Here is a 23734-nt window from a genome sequence, read left to right as displayed (position 1 = left end):
ACAATGCTACAGGGAGAATGTCCTCTGGACAGATGAGACAAGACTGGAGCTTTTTTGGCATCGGCAGTGAGGAAGCTTTTCAAGAAAATAACACCATACGTGCTGGGAAACATGAAGGAAGCTTGGTTTCATTTTATGGCTGCTTTGCTGCATCTGGCACGGGGTGCCTAGAATCTGTGCAGGACACATGAATGAAATCTCAAGACTATCAAAGCATTCTGCAGCGAAACATGCTGCCGAGTGTTAGAAAGCTCTCTCGTCACAGGTCACGGGTCTTCTGACAGGATAAAGACCCACAACACACAGCTAAAATACAGACAGCTGGAGCTATTTGCTATTATATAATGGTGGCCATCCTGGCAGAAGAAACAATACCTGTAGGATTTTTGATGTAAAAAACTCTTCAGGGTTCTCCTACACACTGGCTAATAGTGCCACTATCTGGCTGTCACATAGAGGTATACTTCTCTGGCCAATCAGACTTTGTGCTTGAAAGCGAAGTTATAAAGTTCTCAGCTGAAAGCAGTGGCTGAGACAGATGCATAAAAACTCACATCGACAAGTAAACTGTGATTATGGTTCATTTATTAAATGACAGCCACAAAAACTCAAGTGACATTTCAACAAACTACCTGAACAGGTAGAAAAAAAAAAATCTTTGACATTATTATCTCAAAAAAGGAACAATCATTGATTCAAACTGATAATTATTTTCAAATGTTCTCAAAATGTTTTCTTTTCCAACTTTAAAACATGGCTGTACATATATTACAAGTATGTTGCAATTGCAGAAGCTAAAACTGGGACTGAATCTGAGATGCGATGCATCTCCGTTCAAACAACAAAAATGTCAGATCCCTTTTGTGGTTCTGCAGCATCAGTTGTCTCAGCAGCCTGCTGGTCACTGCTGGTAATAACGGCATAACCGACAAAGATCAGCAGCTCGGCTACGTTGGCCTGAGGATCACTGGCCTCATCAATCATGGCCACCAAGGCCTTGCCTTCATGCACTCCCTGGATCTGAATGCGAAGTATTCTGTTCCATACCCTTTGGCGCAGGGCCAAAAGGCAGCCGTCAGACCACCTCTCCCCCACAGGCTGCACCCCTGGAGAGGAGCCCCAAAACAGATGTTTGAGAATTGCTCCGCAGCATAGCGGGGGATGTCTTGTGAGTCACCCCAGCGGCCGTTCTCCAGTGTTTCCAACAACCTAACAGTCACAGTCTTGCCAACCAGCAGCTGTCTCACTGTAATACAGTGACCCCTCGCTATAACGCGGTTCACCTTTCACGGTCTCGCTGCTTCACGGATTTGCATCGTGCATTGTGTTCTGCATTCTGATTGGCTAAACAGTCTCTCCGCTTCTTCTCTACCTGTTTGTCAATAACGTTGCGGTTTAATATGTACACGTACGTAAAACAGCTTGCCAAATTAAAAATAATCGATGGTGGCATGTCGGTTTATAAGAATCTTTTTGCCCAGAAGAAAAAAGAGCGACAACAACTACCGATAACTATGTTCTTCTCTCGAAAAACCACACCTGCACCGCCGGCTTTAGAAGAAAGAACCGCTGCAGAGCGGAGTCAGGATGCAGCGGCTCAGTCAGAAGAGCAGTGAAATACACGAGTCACTATTTGTCCTACTGTACTTTGTATTTGTTTTCATAATCATTTTTCATTTCCTCCCGTTCTAATCCAATGACTCGGGTCGCAGTGGGGCGGTGCCGATCTCAGCAATTTGAAGCCTTCAGTTCGTATTGATGATTCAAATTATTATTTTACAGTACAGTAGTTATTTATAAAAAAAAATTTTATACAGTACTTTTATTTGTTAAACAAATGCTTGGGCCTGTAAAAAGGTTTTGTTCTTTGGTTTCAATGTATTATGGAGTATTTCATTGTATAATAATTGTAAAAAAAAAAAAGGTTACTACTTCACGGATTTCACCTATCACGGTCTCTATTTGGAACGTAACCCCCGCGATAAACGAGGGTTCACTGTACAGCACTCTCCTGACCATTTGCCAACCACTGGCACCACCCCAACGATTCGGCACTCCATTGCCTAAAGGTAGACCAAAAAAACACATCTTAACATTCATCACTTTTACATTGGAAAACTACGGGTGTGAAAATACACTCACACATGAGCAAAATGGCTGGGTATTAGATGTCATGGGTCTGATCCTGTCCACCGGGACACTCTCTTCATTGCCAAAATCAATGTTAAGGACTTTAGGCATCTTGTGGTCAGCATCCAACGTTTGCACAAGACCTCGGTACCAGTTCTGCCCAAAATAATAGACAAACAAGTGAAAGAGCCAAGAACTGAGCTAACGTGCACACTAAAACTTGTGTCTTTTGAGAAACTGACTAAATGGGCCTCTGCTCACCAGATCACAGGAAAACTGAATCACGCAAACCTCCCCAACACAGGATACATACATCATCACGGAGGGGCAGCTGTACGTTTTCTGAAGCCCTGTGCTGATGCTCAGCAGAGCGTCCAGCAGCTCAGGGCTTTGAGGATGGAGGAAAAACCTGCCAGGGCTGCACAACTCCACAACAGATGCCTGAAAACACATAAAAGAGCAACAAACAAAGACTGCGTTTTGGAATTTAATAACACCGACTAAATCAGTCTGTACAGTTGAGGTTAACTGGGTATGTTATACCTGGATATCTGTTCCCTTAATGACTTTAGAAATATGCAAGTCCTTCAGAAAGATCCTCTGGGGACTGGATAAATAACCATGCTTCAATAAAAAGAGGTAAAAATCACTATTCTCTTAAAAGTGTTATTTCAAATTATGCATATGTAGAACTTGAAACCTTTACTTGCATTAAAAGATCATTTGCAGTTACCTCAAACTCCAAGAGGCTGGCTTCGTCTTCAGTAACTAGAGAAGCTGAAGTTTCCTTTGGTTTCTCTCTACAGAATTTAAAAGAAAGAAGGGCGAGACATTATATCCTAATCCAGCTCAATTACAAATTGGTTGGGTTTTGTTGGAATTAAAACATTGGTAACAGCTGACAGTGAGTGGCACTCAGAGTTGACCCAGCTTACTTTGTGGGCTCTGGATCAACGGACTTGCACAAGTATTCGTACGCCTTTCTGCGCCTTGCAGTCTTCTGTCTGACACTTCACAGAGCAGTAACATGTCTTACAGCTTTGGCACCGAAAACTCCCCGTCAGTGAACACCAGTAAATCAGACTTCACTTAAAACCACAGAACTGAAGATAGTTGCATACCACCATATTCATACATCCTCAGCGACACCAGCACTTAACATGCAAAGCGAAGACAACATTGAGCCGAGAAACCTGCCTATTGATGGTTGAAGTCACCTGCTCACGAGCCTTTGGCTAAAATGAACAAACAGCTGCAGGAGAACATACACACGACTGTTTGCTGTCCTGACTCCTAAATGGTAGAATGAGTTCCCCAACAACAGCAGAAACTCTGAACATCGTCCACCACAAACTAAAAACACACCTCTTCAGACTTCACCTTGAACAGCAGAACTTTAGTATCTTAACATGGAACTTACTGATAGAACTTTGTAGTTTGGCTTTCTGGAAGAAATTGTATTTTCTTGATTCCTGTTGTTCTGGTTTTGAACCCTCATGTTGAAATTAACTTATTGTAAGTCGCTTTGGATAAAAGAGTCAGATAAATGAAATGTAAGGTAATGTAATGTAATACTCCTTTCCACTGTAATATTACCTGGCTGACCACAGTAGTTGCAGAAGTATACAGTCACTACTGGTGATGAAGATCCTAACAACTGTGAAGGCAGGAAAACCTGGCACAGGGTGAAAGGCATTTCCATGTCAATACAACACTCTGATTTAGCCAATGAGAAAAACTGCACGTTTGTTACATCCTCCAGATGTACCCCTGCTGACTGGTGAAATTAGATTACCTGAAAAAAAGAGAAAGAAACAAAGATAGTAAGGCATACTGAAATAAGGTTAGATAACATTTTGTATCTTATGACCATGCTCGAGTTTGCATTGCCGTTTAGTTCCCGTTCGCAGTGTACAATTGACCACATTAGAAAAACAACAGGTATGCCACGCAGTTATGTGTCCGGTAATGGACACCAGTCAAGCGTGTCTGTTTTACCATCTCCAGTGACGCCGGGCGCACAGGTGGAGTGGAGCGCCGGGCGCACAGGTGGGGTGGAGCGCCGGGCGCACAGGTGGAGCACCGGGCATGGTGGGCTGTCCTGGTGGAGGCAATGTGGTGGAAGGAGCCGCAGGGGCCGATAAACGTTTCCTCAAAGACAGGTTTGGTCCAAAACGATCCGGCGAAAATGAACGGTTCATGTCGGTGGCTGTCACCTTTAAAAGAAAAGACACGTGCAGTCAGATCGTTTGTGAAGACGTGACGGTACGAGTGCGCAGCATTTGTGTTGGAACTCTTTCTGCACACTTTAGCGGTCTAATCAACAGTACAAACGCTTGTTTGCTCGCTAATTAAACATTATAAAGCGGATACTAAGGGCGACATCTGAGCAAAAATAAATAAATACATATTTTCTATATGCTGTTAATAAAATTGCAATCAGTATCACACCTGTCCTAGCCTTGTCCAGACTGCTGGCCTGTCAATCACGCCAGACCAGGTAGGCTCCATCAATCAAATCAGACAGCCCCCAATCATAGGCCTACTGACGTTTGAGGCCTCATATCTAATTAATGGGTTGGGTTGGGTTAATCTGCAAACACGCAGTGGATCATATCCTACCAAGACATTTTACAGGAGAGCTGGGGACACACTTACTCCAGGTTTGATAACTTTTGGTTGACAGGGATGCTTTAAATGTAGACATATGTAACCGAAAGGTAATTCTTATGGTTCCAGCATCTGCTTGATCTCTGTGGAGATTCGTTATGCCATACATAGATACAAGTCTGCAGCAAGAATAAGAAGAGAGGCCTAAAAAGGCACTACAATGGGCGATCATACAGAACTTAATTGACCAACACCAACACAATATATTCATATTTATAGGTGGCTCAAAGGAACCAGAGACTGGACACACAGGTGCTGCCTTCTACATCCCTCATCGCGAGGTAGCAGTGAAAAAGAGTATCAGAAGAGCTGTAACAGCTGAATTACTGAGTATAATATTGTTCATTAAATTGGGTGGGAGGAAATAATCAACCCATTAATTGCATCTGGTAGCTTATCAGCGGTTTAAAGCATTAAGCCTGGAAAGTCACCATGCAGGCTAGTGTGCATGAAATGTTTAATGTACTTCTCAGATTGCATTATAAGAGATTGGATATCCCCTTACTTTGGGCTCCAGCTCATGTAAGGGTCGAAGGAAATGAGAACATATTGGTTGAACATTCATTTAAACAGCAGATAATTGATGTACAAGTGCAGTTAAGCAAAGCAGGGGTTAAAACTATTAAAACATTTTGTGACTTAAGTGACACAGAGATCTCTGCAGTATTCAAAAGCATGTAGGTGTTGGTGGAATATGTCAGGGGAGTCAAAAAGAAGAGATGGTTATTACCCATCTGAGAAAAGGACATGCAGGATTAAATCAAACATTTCATAGAATAGGAAAGCACTAACTGGACAATGCGTACACTGTAATGAACGAAAGATTGTCAGCATGAACAGATAGATTGCAACAAGTATGATGAACAAAGAAAGGACTTAATATCAGTGATACTGAAGGGTAAAAAAAACAAAACCAATGTGACGTTTGTGAATGCACTTGGAAAGACGTCATGGAAGGTGCACTTTCTCCTGGTTAATTATTCAAGAGCGACAGGAATAATGGAGACTCGAGGTGTTGTTCCTTCATGCCAATCCACCGCTCCACACTCCAGTCCAGTAGGGGGCGGTAATGCACCTTGAAGCTCGGTAATGCACCTCGAAGCTCGTTCACCAACCGCTATTAAAACTCACAGAAGACGAAAAAGAAGTTATGGGATAGATGCTGATAATTGGAGTAAGTTTCATTCATGCGATCCTCTCGTGGCTGCAGGTGTGCGTGTCCCCATACTTTCCCGCCAAATTGTGTCCTCACCTGTCCCTCGCGCCATGCCGTGCACACAGACCAGCTCTCTTCCTCGTCAGTTTCCAGGTGATTTGGTCTCCGGTCGCGCATGCGCTGCTCTCCTGCCCGGGGCTCGTGAGCCTCCGGTGAGTGCAGCGCGTGTTTGGTTTGTGCTTCCTGTTACGTAACGTCGAGTCCGCCTTCGTTGTAAACTCTGTTTCTCGTCACGTTTCATTCCCACTCGTGCTGCAGTCCAACATTCACTTCCTTTTAGATTTCCATCAAATCGTGTATTTGGGTCTTTTCACTGGGAAAAGCTCCACGATGTTCAGCAGCTTTGTGCCTTCCTCCTCCTGCTTTCTGCACAGGTGGTAAAGAGTCGAGCAGCAGTGCTGCAAGTACTCAGATCCTTCATACTGAAGTATTCATAGCACACTTTGAAAATACTCTACTACAAGTTAAAAGTCCTGCATTTAAAACTTGACTTAAGGTTAAGTATGATGGAAAGTAAAAGTTCACCTGATGAAATAAATGCTCCCTGTCAGTGTTTTCCTAAAATATATTATGTTTTTGGATTAATATAACTTTTGAATTAATGCAGTTGGAGAAGGTTGTGCTTATTTTACCTACTTTATGTACTGTAGGTTAATTTAATCTACACTAATGCATTATATTAGGATCGTCATATTTTTGTATCGTTTCTGTTCTGTGACAACTATATATATCTCTTAAATGTCAAGAAGCTCAGTAAAACAATGCTTTTTCCTGCAAATCTGAGTGGATTTAATTTTGTTTTAGTTTGAATTAAAAAGTAAGAGCATTTTCTCACCCCATAAAGGAACATCCAATCCTTCAATTTATCAGAAAAGTTCAAATTCAAAATCAACCAAATTTGCGGATACATGGTTTTCACTGGATGGAAAGAGTATGAAAAACTGAAGTCAAACACAAGTACCTTGAATGTGTGAATGAATGTTCTTGCATAGTGTACCACCACCAGAACAGGACATGCAGATTAAGCCATGTGGTACTTCTCTGTAGGTTCATCACTACAAGCAATTCCTCCCACGTCATTTTCAAAGGCTCATTTGATTGTTTGTTGTTGTGAAATATTGTGCTGAAAGTACTGCTGCTGTCGTGCTATGTTTACGTTGCTTTCACTGAGCGGTCCTGTTTACAAATGTTAAAAAAATTCTTCCCACATTATGGACATTAATGTTCCTAGCTAAGCATTAACAGTAACATTTATGCCATGTACAAATTGCTTTTCACTTTCAGTATGTCCTGCTTTTGTTTTTTGTTTTTTACTGGTAACTGGCTGCATATTAGGCTCTATTCATTTTTGTGTGTGTAATCAGTGAGCTTTAGCTCTCTTTATTTGTTTGCAGCCCAGGGCAAGTTTATCTCATTAAAATTCTTGAAATTCTGTAACTGTATTCATTAAATTTAAAATAGCCTGCTGCAGACATGGAGATCATTTAAATGACATTCTCAATTGCAGGGATCTTTCTTTCACAATGCCAGTATTACATCAATGATTTGAACACTTGTTGAAACTAATTGTAATAACCTTGCCATTATAACCATATGATGTTCACCTTGATTATCTCTGACCTTTCTTGAAGCACAGAGTCCAAATTGAAGTGAGGTGAGACTCAAACCTTCTCTGAAGACCCGGCAGTCCTCTGATGCACGTAAATGGCCCTGACCACTGGCTGCTGCGCTGACTCACCACTGCAGGTGCATTAGGTAGGAGGCATGTTTTTGATTGTGATTCACCACCATTAAACACAACTGTCAAACCCTAAAAATGATTCACCACAGTAAACTCATGAAAACACAAGGAACAAAGAGTGACCGTGCATTTTCCAATTTGTAGAGAAGATGTAGGCTTGTTTTTGTTTTCTATAAACACTACAATCCACTCCTTCATTAATACACTGCGTGTGTCCAGTGCTGATGTGAGCATGGAGTGTATATAAATGGGCTGTGAGCCAACACATTTCCCAATGCCATTTCTTATTTATGAAAAAATTCCCCATTTTGCCTGATAACATTCAGATCACAAATCCGCTCTATAGATTTAAAGGTAGTACCCCCTCGACTGACTGATCTGAAGGTGTCCAGTTGTGAATTGAGGATGTAAAAATTGAGGACTCTTAAATAGATATTGTAAAATATTCATAGATTCTGCATCGGCATTGCTGCTACGTGCAACCCATAATTCTGCTGATGTTGCCGAAGATAAATTCACAGCTTTCATTCCCTGGCAGAGAAGTCTTGTCCTGACTGCTCAAAGGCAGACGTGGCCACTGGAAAACATTTACTTGCTGATGTATTGCATCATACTGTTTTCCCCACATGTCTCTAGTACTCTGTTAATTCTGCATTTCATTCTCTGCAAAACCAGTTGAATTTACTATGCTTGGGATACTGAGGCTTGCTGGGCACACATGCACTCAAGCCCACATTTTCAAACATAATTTATTTCAGCCTTCTTTCCAATTGCAAGCTAAACCTTGAAGATAGTCTCCTCCTTCTTTGTCATCCAAATTGACTCCCACAAGTGGTATTTTTCAGTCCATCAGATCTGATGGATGAGCCTTCCAAATCTGTGTTTGGCTGCATAAATCCAAAACCATTCTACATATTGAGCAGTCGCACAAGTTAATCCCAGTGCAGAGCAGGAGGAAGCGGCAGCCCGCCGTCATCTTGACCCTTGTTCAGTGATTTCTGCCTTTCCTCTCCATGGTAGTGGGTCTGTGACTGAAATAACAATGGAGTGACCCAACAAAATGTACTGAGTGATCAAAACAGAGTTCATGTGAATTATTGAGGGAAAGTGGAGACCAGGAGAAATTAAGATAATTCTAAAGTCATTAATTTAACTATGAATAAACAGATATTATCATTGCATGTACAACTTGGATTATGCTGTAAGGGCTATAGATCCATGTTCCTATAACAAAGTTGCATAAGTATAGCTATACAGAAATAGCCTCCCTGATTATTACCATGCTTTATCCTCTTAGTGTTGAATGTACTGATGTATTTTTTTATGATTGACTTCATGGATTTTATTTTTTTTCCCCTCGCAATTGTCGTATTTTTCTTTGAACCATGTCTGGTTCTACCTCCAATACATTTTTAACCCCATTAGATGGTTTCCAAGGAAACACTGGACTTCAATTAAACCAAGATCTAGATCAATCTGACCTTCTGCGTAGCTCTTCTCAGAACATAACTCAGAGCTCACAGAAGCCCTCATAAAGACACGAAAACATGTGCTGCTTCACTCATTGAGTTCATCATGACATCAAGCGAAAATCTTAAATGATTATGTTCACTCGGATAATTGAATTGCAGCTCCAGGAGGTTGAGGATTTGAATACCAAATAGGTTTCAATCGACTGCCTTTGGACACCTGATGGGTAAATGATGCATTATTCTTTTCCCACTCGGCTGTTATTTATCACCGCTGAGCTCTATGCCTTCATGGTAATTGATCATTTCATATTTTGTAAGAATAATACATGAAATCTTCTCTAAGATTTTTCATTTTGGCAAATGTATCAGAAAAATGCATTTTCAAATAAGAAGCAGGTACTCTTGACACAACCACCTTTCATTGATTACACGCACCTCTTAAACACAATTTGAACCAATAGATCCTTGTTCCATGAGAAAGAGAAAAAAAACGTGCTCCGAAAGCAACCTGGAATCAGGATGATGGCGTCAGTGAGCATCTCGTTTAGTAAATGAATCAGGAGTCACCTCTACTCACTTCTGTTGTCACATGGAGGAATGTTGTCCTTGTTAAACTCAGATTAACAAGAAAAACATTCTCACAGCAGTAAAGTGAGCAAAAGGTCTTTGCCATTTCATCCTTGAATACATTTAACAACTCTTGTTCACTGTATTATATGTAGGGCACATATTAGGGCTTACTTTTAAGAAGTCTATCTAATATAGATCTAAAATGTTCAAGCTTAAAGTCAAACTTAAAAATAACTGCAGCCTTATAGAAATCGTAGTGGTTTTTTAATTCAATGTTTTAATTGTATTGAAAGAAGAGCATGGCTTGAATCAAAGCCGCATACCACAAAATGTGTCCTCCAAGCTCATTTACAATGAAAACCCACCAGCGGCTTTAAAAGTTCAAGGCACTTGGGATCGTGGGTCGACACGGCCCTGTCGCCATCAGTTTGGAGAACAGCAGAGAAAACACTTGTATTTAAATTTTCTTAAAGCTTTAAAAGTTCTTGCTTCTTTTCAGATTTGCACAACTTCTCAAACTAAATCCTTTGAGTTCCTTCAAATAAGTGCCAAACAACATACTGGGATGTCTGTTATTGTTATTGATTATTGCTGCTTTAAAGGCTTAACTGAAAGGTTTTCTTTGAGAGTCATCTTTGTTTATCTCTCATTTCCAAGAAAATGAAAAGAATTTAGGATAATCTTGACAGCACTGTTGCTGTTGGTTTATGACAAAAAAGCATGTTTTCCTTTCAGTGTTACAGAGTACAACACTGACTGCTTCTTAACTAAAAGTGCCCAATAAACAACACAATCAAACAGGTAGCAGAACCACGGGAAGCTTGAAGACATATCATTATTACATGATTCACAGCTATAGGCTGGAAACCAAAGCTTGGTCAGTTGATGGCTAAAGGCTGAGCACATTGATTTGTGAAGACATTTAAACATTTAATTTGCAGTGATGATGATGAGCAAGAATGACAAAATAATCCTGAATGGGTTCCTGGACATTTTTTCATTTTCACTGTTGCCATGGAGAATTATTATTAATTTTTTTTACAATCATTTCTGGAGAGGACTATCCACTGTAGAGTCTTTGTGCGACAGAAGTGTAAATAACTGGGGCAAAAACACAGGCTACCTATGAATAATAAGCCAGGGAGAGGGAAACGTGAGCATGAGATACAAGTGGAACGATAGATGAGGTTATTTGAGGAAAACCTTTAAGCAACAGAAAATGCTGAGTGTCTAAAAAACATTGCAGACATTTTCCTCATATTGAGTTGCAGCTTTTTCTCTATGCTTCTCATTACCTCCATCTCAGCCTTTGTCATGCTTTGCGCTTAATGGATTGAGCCAATAAGGGATAATGTCTTTATCTGGTATTATCAGTGCTCTCCATGATGACTGTGTTTCATATTTTTTCCATGTCCATGTCCATGTCCGTGTGCGTGTGTGCGTGTGTGCGTGTGTGTGTGTGTGTGTGTGTGTGTGTGTGTGTGTGTGTGTGTGTGTGTGTGTGTGTGTGTGTGTGTGTGTGTGTGTGTGTGTGTGTGTGTGTGTGTGTGTGTGTGTGTGTGTGTGTGTGTGTGTGTGTGTGTGTGTGTGTGTGTGTGTGTGTGTGTGTGTGTGTGTGTGTGTGTGTGTGTGTGTGTGTGTGTGTGTGTGTGTGTGTGTGTGTGTGTGTGTGTGTGTGTGTGTGTGTGTGTGTGTGTGTGTGTGTGTGTGTGTGTGTGTGTGTGTGTGTGTGTGTGTAGTGGTGGGATGTGTTTCTCTGTGATCTCAGCAGTGGATTTCTATTTTGCTTCATTCAGAGCTGGCAGAGAACTCACAGTTCCAGCTTCTTTTGTATTCTTCTCTTTTTCACTCCTTTGACATGCTTTGCACTGTTCTGTCAAAAAGCACCACATGTGCTCTGAAGCTTTGTCACTAAAACATCGACAACAAACAAGAGGTATGTTTTTGATGACCAGCACTAAAGATATATATATAAAAAAAACATGAAACCATTGAACAGGCGCAATATACTGACCTACTTTTGCTGTGTTATTTGTAAGAACTGCATTAAGGTGCATTTTGTGAGCATGATTTCAAAGGCCATGTTTTGCTATACAAACACGTATGCAAAGAGCATGTAATGCATCCCTATAGTTTTTCTTTTACATTCAAAGCATGGCAAAAGAGTGAACGAAAGCAAAATATAAAAGCAGCCAGCAGCAGAGCATAGTGTGTCCAATTAGCTCGGGGCTGGAAAAGAGAGAGAGAGAGAGGAGGTCTGTGTGGACCTTATTAGTGCCAGACTCTGACTGCTCGTTCCCCAGAGAGGGGTGTTGTGATGTCGACGGAGCTCGTGGTCAAAGACAGTTAATGCTGGTCATGTGTGGTTCACTTTTAAGAACAAAAACCATTTCAGCTGGCCACGTTTTAACAAGTAATATGTGGCATCCTTTATCTCCGAATGCACACCTGTGCCTGTATGCAGTCCTCTGTGCTTCTCAGTCAGCTACTTGCACTGCATTTTTGTGCAGATATGTGTCAGATATTACAGTGTTCCCTTTATGATGCCAGCAGAGCAGCTCCACACTCCCCCCTGCTGGTGCTTTGTGGGGAAAACACTTAATTCAGAAAACGGCGAAGGGGGGAAGGGGGGGAGGGACTGATTAAATCAGTGTGTTGCAGATTTATAATAAAGATCACATGAGTGGAGCTCCTGTAAAAGCTGCACATTAGGTTTTACATCTGGGAGTGTGATGCGTTCAAGTTCTGCATCTGATAACGTGTAACTATTAGCCCCCATCCTGCTGTCGTATACACAAGAGACTAACGCGTGTCAACTCCCTTCAAAACACACCGCACCCGATACCGTTTGCATCTTCCACTAGGTTTAGGCAATAGGGCACGTGTTTCTTCACACCTCACACCCAAATGGCTTCAGAGTCAGATAAAGAAAAGTAAATGGGATCAAGAGTTCTTTTTTTTTTCTTTTTTTTTCAGTAAAACTTAAGGAGATTAAAACAACTGTTAAATTTAAACTTAAACTTAAAATGTCCTTCTTAGGCCTTTAAAAAAGAAGAAGAGAGTTTTCATTACCCAAACCCCGGGTCTGGGTTACACTGTAGGTGCTGACTGCAGGTTCGCTCAATGACAGTTTTCGATTTGATCAGAGACGCAATTTCTTGAAAATATCATGATTTTGAGCGTTGAATTGTAAAGTGTTGTCATGTTTTGAACAGATCCAAACTCTGTCAGAAGAATTGTTTTTTACATTCAATATCAAGAAAGAAAGTGGCCATATGGTTCTAGTTTGCTGAAGTGTGACTTCACACCTTAACACCGTGGCGCATGGAAACACTTGGAGACGCGTCAAAGCGCAATTTGGCACGAGCTGCCTGATAAATACGAGTTTCCTGCCTTTAGTCTCACTTCCTCAGCGGACTTTACGCAGGACTGATCAGCACCAGGAAACATGCAGACTTACACGGCCAACAGTGGATTAAATTCTGTTTTTACGGGAGACAATTCGACCCAGCAATCCAATTTGTGGAGACCATGGACTGCAAATGAAGGCAGAGCTGCTGCACACAAGGTGAGTTTTGACGGCATAAAGTTTGTTTGGTAGTTTTTGAATTCCAATGTGCATCGCTTAATAGACTAAACTTTCAGACTCACAATGGAGACCCTTGTGATGCAAAGCACCCCAAAACTCAGCAAGTCATCCATCCAGTGAAGTAAGTGCGGTCTTATCAACTAAGTAATCCTTCTTTTTTTATGTTGGTCTCTTTTCTTCTATAAAAATAAAATAATACATTATATGCATGCAATTTCCTTTTCTTTTTGAAGGTTGTACTGGCCGAAATCCAGATTTTTCGATTATCTTTACCAGGATGCAGAAATGCTCCTCCGGAACTATCCGGTCCAAGCGACCATCTGCCCCTATGAAGACTCCAGCAGCGACGAAGACAGCGATGATGAGGAAGAGGAGGAGATGGAAAATGAGCTGAACTAAAAGTCAGCCGTTGAAACTTTTGAAGACAAATTGTTGCATAATTTCATAATATATACATACTTCTTTTAACTTATTTCTGTAAATATATGTAAATAGATATTCTTGATTTCTACAAAACAAGAATGTAAATGCTTAAATTATTGCTTTAACATCTCTACCTCTTTTGTATTTTGTTGAGCATTGAAATAAAATGTATTAACTGAATGTCGCTGTCTGGGGTTTATTTGTTTCCAAAGCCTAATAAGATTTTTTTTTTCGGTCGCTGGTCAAACTGATACAGTCGAGATCAAATAACAGTCAGTCGAGTTTTTGTTTTTTATTTTTAAGAGCACACAACGTGTCTCTGGGGCTCTCTCGTGTAGTTAACCTGTATCTGACGTGCTATATCTAAAAGTACATTTCACATAATACGAATGTACTTTTTCTCCTTATTATTTCTTGACGCTAACACCCGCTGGGAGTTGATAGATGAAGTGTAAGTTGCAGCAGTGTAACGTTTGTCCTCTGCTTCTTTAACATCCGCCTGCTCGCGGCTGAAAGCTCTTTTTCCCTGGATAAGACCAAGGTGGTAAACGCCCCATTTCCTGCGCAGTGGCGCCTGAAGTGCGGAAACTGCGTGACAGGTGGAAGGTGTAAACCCTGCCAGGAGAGCACATAAAGATGGAGGCTGAGATACACAAAGGAGAAACGGCTTAGACTAAATGTGTTTCTGACAAAAGAGTGCTTGTTATCATATAAAATCATTTGTTCATGTGATTTTAACTTCAAAGAATCAATGTCTGTATTCGCTTTGGCAGGCTACATCAGTTTGATACGGATTTTGCAGTCATAAGATTTAAACTATTATTTCCTCCAATCCAGGATGGAACTTGAAATGTTCAATAGTTCAATAACAACAATTCTTATTCAACTTTTTGGGATTCCAAATTTACCATCTTGGAACAAAAACAAGTCCAAACAGACAAAACAAGACAGCAGAATTTGATTTGGTCTGGATTAACTCGCAGTAGGCGGATGGTCCTTTATTCCTCCTGCTCGCTTTTCTTTCAACACGATCACCCCAAATTACAACTCAAGTGGCTAAATGGCAAAATACAGTATTTACTTTATCCAGTAAACCAACCCTATTGTATGTTTTTCTAATTATTATTGGTGATAGAAAATAATAATAAAAAAAAACACTGCAATGTAATATCGAAGTACAAGCCAATGACAGTATTGCCCAGAAAGCCCCTTTGCAGAGCCTGTGAAGTGAGGCACCAGATCCAAGGGCCCATTATTCCCAGATTTCAACATTTGGGGGGAAAAAAAAAAAGAAGATACTTCGATTCAGATCATAATATGAAGTTCTACTGGCAACAGACGTGGTTTTATAGTTTTATTTGAGTGGGGTTTTTTTTGCTGGTAAGTGTAGTTCTGACATATGGTTGGATTTCAGTCCACAAAAAAGTGTTTGTGATATGTTTGAAAAAGTAGCTTTGACACTTTTCACATCATAGGAGATCATAATGACCTCGTCCTAAAATTCATGTTAACTGTTAAGGAAGCCTGTCGTTTGAATACGATGTCACAATCTGTGTAGTTTAGTGCACAATTGCTTAAACTTTCAAACGTGTACCCATTCGACTCTTGAACTCACCCCGCTGCCAGGTTCTCGAGCCCTTCTGCGGGAACTTTTTGGATCACCTTTAGGTGTTTTGCTGAGTGCAAAGTTTGCACACCTTCATGATGGGAAACACTGTGGCCTCTGATTGTGTCCGGGTGGTGGTGGTGGTGGTGGTGGTGGTGGGGGGGCAATGCACAACCACTGAACTAGTGACCTCCACTAGACTGTTTGAATAAATTGACAGACATCCGCTCACATTGTATGTCTCACACTTTAATAAATTACTCACACAGATTAATAAAAAGGCCTGACAGGGATAAAGAGGGCAAATCTGGCCACGCCACCACTGTAAAGGCGTAAAACAACAAAAACAAAATGTTTTTCAGAACGAGGGATCACAAGTCTGATTACCGAGCATCAAAATTAAATTAAATCCTCAAATTCTACCCGAGACTCGGAGCTCTGATAAAGTGCTGAAGCGCTCATAACCTCTGTAACTGTGGGTTTTTCTGGACATACCCAAGCCTGGGTATCAAAGCTGCAGGAGAGTCACTTACTTCTGTGTGAAATTTGTTCACCTCCAGAGTTAAATATAGAACCAGGGACTGATGCCCTCTCTGATGAACTCATAACCTTCACTGAGCTGTAGGCCAGATGAAGCAGATATCTCTCACTGGGTTTACATTTGTTAAAATTGCCAGACTATTTTGTTTAATGTGTGGTGGTGTGAGTTACAGATAAAAGCTTGTAACTGAAAGACATCTTGGTTTAAATCTTAACCTGAAAAGGAAAGTAAAGCCAACGAATATTAGTCACATGTCACAAAGTGGTCAGAGTTAGGTGAAGTTTCTGGCTGTGAATGTGTGTGACTGTGTATTTTCAGGCAAATATTTCAAACATGTAGATAATAGAATGTAAATTATGACACATTTAGGTTTTGACCAATGTACTCTGCCCAGTCCCAACATGACTTTGTGAACTCTGGTGAACTTTGCAGAGATTTATCTTTTCAGACACATGCTGCTCTTTCCCAGGGACTGGTGTGAACGAGGGTGTGATGAACGCACACCTAAAGGAGTGGACAGAACTCAGGCCCGGGTTTGACCTGAGGGGACACACGCATTGCATCTGTACCTTTTCTCAGAAAGGTGGCACAAGCCAGGAATAACAAGTTACAGCCAGTTTTATATCTAAATATGAAATGATGGATATTTGACCATGGTAGTGTAAACTGAATTTACAGCCCAGTTCCTCTGTTTGTGCCACACAGACACGTCTTAAATGAACATCATTTGGTGCTGTTCAAACTTGAGTATTCATAATTATGCAACTCATGTCACTGAAGATGTTACTTTTTGTGATTTGTAATACTGCATTAGTTTTGTATTCTTGTATTGTATTGTTGTATGTATTAGTTCATTTGGAGAGTGTGACCGCTCCCATGCCCCAGTGAACTTTGACTCTGCTCATGGTGTGATCGCAGACACCCAATGAGGTGACGAAGTGTGACCGAGCCTGAAGCTCATCAGCCAGCTTCTCACAGTCACACCAATGCTTGTCAGTGGGAACAGAGGCCTTTCTGCCTGAGTTGCACCAAACATATAGTTTGATTCGTGGATAATTTGTTTGTAGTTTAAAGGTAGTTGCGCTGTGAGCCAGAAGGAGGTACTGTGCTTCTGCTGCAGCTTCTGAATTAGTTTGTGTTCAAGAGATATGACGACTGGAAGTGCTACTGTGTGGAGTGGAACGATGTGACAAGAACGCCATTTCTATTCGTTCCTTCTCAGGTTTGGTGTTGATACTGTATTTTACTGCCGTGCATCTCTGAGAAAATACGATCTCCCAAAAGCTATTTTTCATAGACTGATACGGAACAACAAGTGCTGCTTCTCTCCATGTTTAACTTTAATCATGTTTGCTATGGAAGATTTTTTTTTGTACTCTGTGTGAGTGCACAGGAATTGATATTATTTGAAGGAACTGACATGTCAGTGACTGTCTAAGTCACAGTGACACACAGGAAGATCCACAGGACTGATGCTTGTTGGTCACTGAGAAAAGAAAGTGCACCATGTGTTCTTCCTCTCATTATAAAAACCGGAGATGGCAGACAGCGCTCACGTTCCCTTTTGCCGTTTGACTTTGAGTTATGGACATTTATTAAACGCTGCATTGTACAATGTGGCTGTTTGACCAACAGATGGGGTGAGATAGCCAAAAGTGAGTGTTTCACGTTTGTGGGGGCTGCTGTGTAACTCTGCCCTGCTTCCACCTGGGGGCTGTGTTGTCCTCCAGCAGTAATACTTTCAGTCAAAGGATGTAGAATATTCAAACCCCACCACATGTTTAAAAGACCTTCTCAGAAGATTCTTCTTATGATTTAAAACAAAACAAAAAATAGGTAAATTAACACATGAATAAATATAAAAATACCCAATGTATTTATGTTTTGATTTTAAACCTATTAATAATAGGTACATTGTGCTTGGAAGTGAAAATAATTATATGGTCTGTGGCTAATATTGTCATTTTTGGTGAATTTCATTGTTGCCTAATTCAGATTTACACATTTATTTTATGTTGTTCAGATGAAATATGTGGTTTCAGTAAATATTCAATTTCAACTCAGTGGACATTAAATATAAATTTAGATCACTTTATAGTCAACGATATCTTGAATTGAAATACAGCAAAATAAAAACAAAAAAAGGATAATTTTAATATGGATTTATTTGTTTTCTTTGAAAGAAAAAAAATCAAATTAAAATGTGTAATGTTTATTAAAAATGTATTACTTGTAAATATATTTTAGTCACTGGACTACTTTATATTTATATTGTTATTATTTAATACTATATATTATTATATTACAAATGTGTTTTAAATTTTATATTAGTACTTTTCTGTGATTTATTTTAAAGATTGTATTGCTTATTTTAGGAAAAGGTTATGATTTAGTTTTGCTCCAGAAAAAAACTAAAACCAACCTTGTAACTGCATAAGGTGTGCAAATCCTGTCATGACACTGTGTATGTTAAGCACCTGTCATTTATGCAATTCTCCCAAGAAGCTGACACATAAACACCCGCAGGTGTAATTAAGCAGTCGAAAGAGACTGACTGAGCAGTAGATCTGTCAGTGGAGTGAACCCCTTCGTACTGTACGTATTGCTGTGTCGAGTGAGAGAAGTTGCATAAACATTCTGGCTCACAGCGTGCCGTCTTAAGAGATATAGCTGTTGTGCTTTTCTACACCCTGTTATCTCGCCCTCCACTTAAATAGTTAGTTTGGTCTCTCTCTGAGATGCGTGCAGTGGAGATAATTACAATTTCAGCAACGTTTGTCAGGTGATTACCTCATAATCCCCTATTTCATTTGATAAGTCACGCATTGATTTAACTCAGAGTTGGACCTAATGGAGTATCTTTTCCACCGCCACAGTGATTTGTATGCTGGGGCGAAAGGACAACGGCAGATTGGAGGCAGAAAAACAGCCGCTCGCCATTCCTGTTCACTCAGCCGCTGGTGAAAGATGAGCAACGAGAAGGCAGGTTTAATCACAGCAACCTGAATGCAAACACTAAATCACTGCGGTGGCTGATACAGTAACATGTGGTTACAATAGTCCCTTTCACGTAAAAGCCCCCCGTTTCTTTTTTTATATTCTCTCTTCTTGCAGGCAGATGGGGATGGAGAGATGAAAAGGCTCGATGAGAGATAAGGCGAGTGAAGGGAAAAGAGACCTGCTTGGTATTCACCTGTCTCTCTGGATCAATAAAGGTAATTTGGGCTGATTCCTCCCCGTAGGCCTCTTAGCAGACAGAAGGGGAGAGGGGTCAGCCACTGCTGAGCTGTCGGGAGCTGGAATAACTTAGAAACACACTCTGCAAATTACTGCCCCTGTTTGAGAATCTCTCATTCAGCTATTCTGCCTTGACAAGAGCTACAATATGATGCAGAGTCCTCCATATAAATTCAAGTTTACATTTAGATAGAGATCATTTTTTGTTTTGTTTTAGTTTTTATATTGTGGCTGTAGCTTTACGGCCAAACTACAACTTCTCCACAAAAAGCTTAAAATCAACCCGACCTTTACCTTTCTCCTAACCTTAACCCTCGCCAGAAAAAAAGAGAGGGAAACCAAAAGTTTCGTCATGACTATCAGTTTTCACATTTTGGACTTTGAGAAAGCTGGGATTGCTACCAAAGAGTTCAAAGAGGGGTTATGATACCTATAAAGAAGACGTGACCTGGGTGTTCAGCTTCACAGGCCAAGCCTCATAAATTACTATGGAAACAGGGGTGTCAGATTGAATGTGAAATTATTCTGGAAGATCAAGACAAATCTGTGGAATTTTCCCCTTTTAAAAAAAAAAAAGTGTTTTATTATATTTGTACCCATAATTTTCTTTAAGTTGTTTTTTTCTGATTTCTTTTTTTGCATTCCTGATCACAACCTCTGCCTTTCCGTCTCTTGGTGTTCTGGCGGGTCTTATCAGTCGGTTATAGGCATGGAGGTTCCCGTCCGTCATGTGGGGTCACCAGTCTGAGAGGAATGCTCCATGTCAGGGATGTCAGGAGAGGAAGGGGTGTCCCAAGAGACACAAAACCCACAAAGGGTGAACCCCACCTCTGGCCAGTCCTTGCTGCACGTCCTGCTTATGTTGTGTGTTTCATTGAAGTACACAAGTGTGCACTGCACCTTTGTATACACACATTTCCATCTTGCTCTTATATTCCCGTGCATGCACAGCACTCTGATCTTGTGTTTGAGTGCACACATTACCAAGCACTCGTATATTGTATGCTCATGCATGTTTTCATGCTCTTAAGTGGGGAGAAGAATGGGGGTCCGCAAGACATTCCAATTGTTTGTTAAAAGAAAGTCTCTCACAGCCTGGAAAACAATGTCCAAAGGTATACATTGAGGTTAGCCTGTATATAACGACAGGTGTCCGAAAAGTGAAATGAAGTAGGAAAATGCTTAAAACAAAAAAAGCTAACGATTCTGTTGACATTTAGAAAACTTTCCTAAAAAAAAAAGATCACATTCCAGCAGTGTTGTGAAGTAACTAGTTATATGTAAATAAACTACAAAATAAATGTAACTGTAATCAGTTACAGTTACTGAGAAGAAATAATTCAATTAGTTACTATTCAAAATGTTGGCAATTACAAATATATTCTTTTCTGTAAAATGTTAATATGAAGAATGTAATATTTATTTTGCAGCTCTGTATGTTTTTAACGTGCAGGAATGTCTTCTGATTACATCTAAGCTCCTTTCATTTGCAAGAATGTGCTCAAATTGTGAGTCTTGTTTTCGAGTGGTTCTCTTGTTTAAATTTGCACTGCCTCTCGTCGGCCGATCACATTAGTGTGCGTTGCTCTGAGGAACCTCACCAGGGCGGTTGGCCATGTTGTCTGAAAACACAGAGATGTTTCAGAAGAGTAATTCAGGAGCCAGTGTCAAAAAGGTATTAACAGTATCCAGCCCAGCTGGTAGTTCTATCATCACTCAGCATGGAGTTGACCTGCATGTAGATTTGCTTTGAGGTTAGGGGAACACTTTTCCTTCACTGCAGTCAGCTGTGACGTTATCGTGAAGAATTTTTAACTAAAGTCGGACCGTAATCAGTGTTGAGTTCTGCTGTGAGGTTTACATGGCCTATAGTTTGCATTTATTTTTAGGACTTTGCAATTATTGGGCAGTTTAAAACGTTGGTGAGAAAAGTTATCAAATGTAATAAGTTACATTACATACTTTGGTAAAGCGATGAACATTTTACATTACTTATTACATTTTTAACAGGGTGTCTGGTAACTTATTACATTTCAAAAGTAACTTTCCCAACACAGCATTTCAGTGTTGTTATGGATATCTTTTACTCATTATGCAGCTTGCACTGCATTCCCTTTTTACAGATATACTTTACTGTCTTCATACCCAAAATTAGTAATAAAATCTTACAGTGACTTTTATCTGCAGTCCCTGAGCAGGTTAGAAAATAAACACAAAAAAGCAGCAAAACATCAACAAAGGATAATGCAGCATAAATAACATACTGTTAAAGAATTCATTGTCACCATAACATATACAAAGGATACAAAATATTTTACACACATGTCTCTGCAATAAGAGTCTTGCTAAAACAGTGTCCTGCAGAAATTGGATTAATAGTCTACTTTTGCTTTCCATGTCCTACTATCAAACTTCAATTATCTTTCAACATCATTAATTGCTTCTTGAGGAAGCACATATTGATAGTCCATCATGTGCGGAACTGTGTGGGGCCGACTTAGCTGACAAGTCATTTCCATTCTAGTACCTTGACCTAATCACCATATCTTATTATCATTCACATGAAAACACTAATTACAAAGGCAGGGTGAACCTGATTTATGCTAATGGGAACGTGAATATGCCACGGATGCATTAATCTAGAGTATAGGACCCTGCTCTGGTGTTAACTGTGATTAGCATGTGATTACCATAGCATGGGTTATATCTACTGGAAGCCCTGCTTCTGATGGGCTCGTGAAAATCTCTCTACTCACTGGCAGGGAATGAGACTGTGACTCTTCACGGCATGAGGAAATAATGCTAATCATACAAAATTGGCAATTTTTATTGTTTTACTCTAAACAAAAATATCTAAATACTAGCGAGGTAATTTTAACACTGTTTTTGAAAGAGTATAACAACTAAAATCCTTTTTGTCATACAGCAGGGGGTTCAGAAAGTTTGGATGAGGAAAACAACTGGGATACCAAAGAAATAGTCAATATTAAAGAATTAGTTTATATTTAAACAACAACAACAACAACAAGATGATTGTTTTGATGTATCTGTCTCTAGAGCCGTACAATGGAAGCAACTGGAATCTTTGGAAACTAACTTATTTCATAGAAAGTAGTTCCACTAAAAAATTCTCAGAAATCTTCATCACATAAAACCCCAACTTTCAGCATGGCAAGACAAAATGAAAGTTGATGCAATTTTTTGACCCTTTAAACCATGAAGCTGGCACTATTTTGTATGTATTTATTTGTTTGTTTTAAATAGATCCAACAGACACCAGAACCAACAGTCTGTTAGAGTGTCTTCAAACTTTCTGACTTACCTCCTCAGCCCAGAGCCTATTCCTTCCTTCTGAAGGCATAAAGATTTAAAGATCAGTCATAAATACATATTTAGATTTTTGAAATAAGACAGGTAGTTTCCAACAACAACAGGACACTGTAGGTTTAAAAAAAAAAAATGTTTAGCAAGTCTTGGTCTTGCTCAAACAAGAGTTATGCATTTGTAATGGCCTATTTTCACTTGCGGATCAGTGCACATTTGGTGCTTTAGTGAATATTTATGGCTGCATGATGAGTATTTAACGAGCTACATAGCCTGTGTTTATTTTTAACAAATGTTACTGCATTTGCTGGGGACTGTTTTGAGTCATGGCTTTGGTGAGCTACTTACGACAGTGCTGCGTGAGGGACTGACTCACTGGTCTTCTTTTTAATAGTTTTTGGACAGAAATGCAGGTCTGTCTGTGGCAGAGGAATACGTTATATCATGTTTTACGATCAACTCATCACTGGGTTTGATCTTTTGATGAAGTGATTTTATCTTGACGTATAACTGAGATGAGTGATTGCATTTAAAAGCTGAAATAAAGCCGCAGCATTTTCAGCCCATCGCTGCGCTGCATACTCTGTATCATTATGTTCTATTATATGTTGTATTAAAAGTAAGCGCAAATGCTTGTGATCTGTAAACCAGACACGCGGATGTGTTGAACGCAACACTTGCAGAGTAAAGGTGTCTCTCAGTGGTAGTCCGCTGCACCATCTGTTCCAGCGGCCAGCCTGCTCCATGAGGCTTCCAACAGACAGGAGGATGCGTTTGTTTTGGGAGCCATGCGAGCACAAAGAAAGGGGGCCCATCCCTCTATCCCTGCTTTGATCCTCCTATTGAGAGGACCCAGCCATGGCCCTCTCTTTGCACCCCCCCTCCCCCCCGGCTTGTGCCTGCCTGGATGGCTGGTGTGACGGCGAGGTTGGGGCCGAGCGGAGCTGGGGCGCCCTGCACATGGCACTCCAGCAGAAGGAGCCTATTGACGAAGCAACAGATTGGCTTTGAGTGTACCTGATGGTTATCCCCCACTTCTCTCCGCTGGTCCCCCTTCTCCTCTCTTTCAACCAACCGAAGACAATCCCTGTGTCTCCATCTTTCTCATACAAATTGCCTCCGTGTAGTGGATTTAAGAGAGTGGCAGAAGCTATTGTTGGGTAATCTGTATCGAAACGGAGAGGTGATGTTGAGTGCGATCCTTTTCTTAGTCAG

General features: G+C 40.4%; 1 protein-coding gene and 2 long non-coding RNA genes across 3 annotated transcripts; 1 reads left to right on the top strand and 2 right to left on the bottom strand.

The window, feature by feature from the left end:
• Nucleotides 1-1999: 1999 nt before the first annotated feature.
• LOC138635065 (uncharacterized) lies at nt 2000-2575 on the bottom strand. Its single transcript, XR_011312050.1, has 3 exons — nt 2392-2575; nt 2143-2286; nt 2000-2063 (listed from the first exon to the last, which is right to left on the bottom strand). It is a non-coding gene; the product is annotated as an uncharacterized lncRNA (long non-coding RNA).
• A 97-nt stretch (nt 2576-2672) lies between these two features.
• On the bottom strand, nt 2673-3629 carry LOC138635066 (uncharacterized). The gene is made up of 3 exons (XR_011312051.1): nt 3551-3629; nt 2864-2930; nt 2673-2754 (listed from the first exon to the last, which is right to left on the bottom strand). It is a non-coding gene; the product is annotated as an uncharacterized lncRNA (long non-coding RNA).
• A 9494-nt stretch (nt 3630-13123) lies between these two features.
• On the top strand, nt 13124-13787 carry LOC138635049 (protein ripply2-like). Its single transcript, XM_069722356.1, is given in 5 exon segments — nt 13124-13163; nt 13166-13240; nt 13243-13415; nt 13475-13509; nt 13622-13787. Coding segments are annotated over 5 exon segments (489 nt in total).
• Nucleotides 13788-23734: the final 9947 nt, after the last annotated feature.

This window comes from Brachyistius frenatus, unplaced genomic scaffold, assembly GCF_029030835.1.
Source record: "Brachyistius frenatus isolate BFR_SWC_R1_liver_20210118 unplaced genomic scaffold, ASM2903083v1 Contig_288, whole genome shotgun sequence".
Taxonomy (NCBI): domain Eukaryota; kingdom Metazoa; phylum Chordata; class Actinopteri; family Embiotocidae; genus Brachyistius; species Brachyistius frenatus.
Note: the sequence above shows the minus strand (reverse complement) of the source record. Positions and strands in the feature narration are given on the sequence as shown.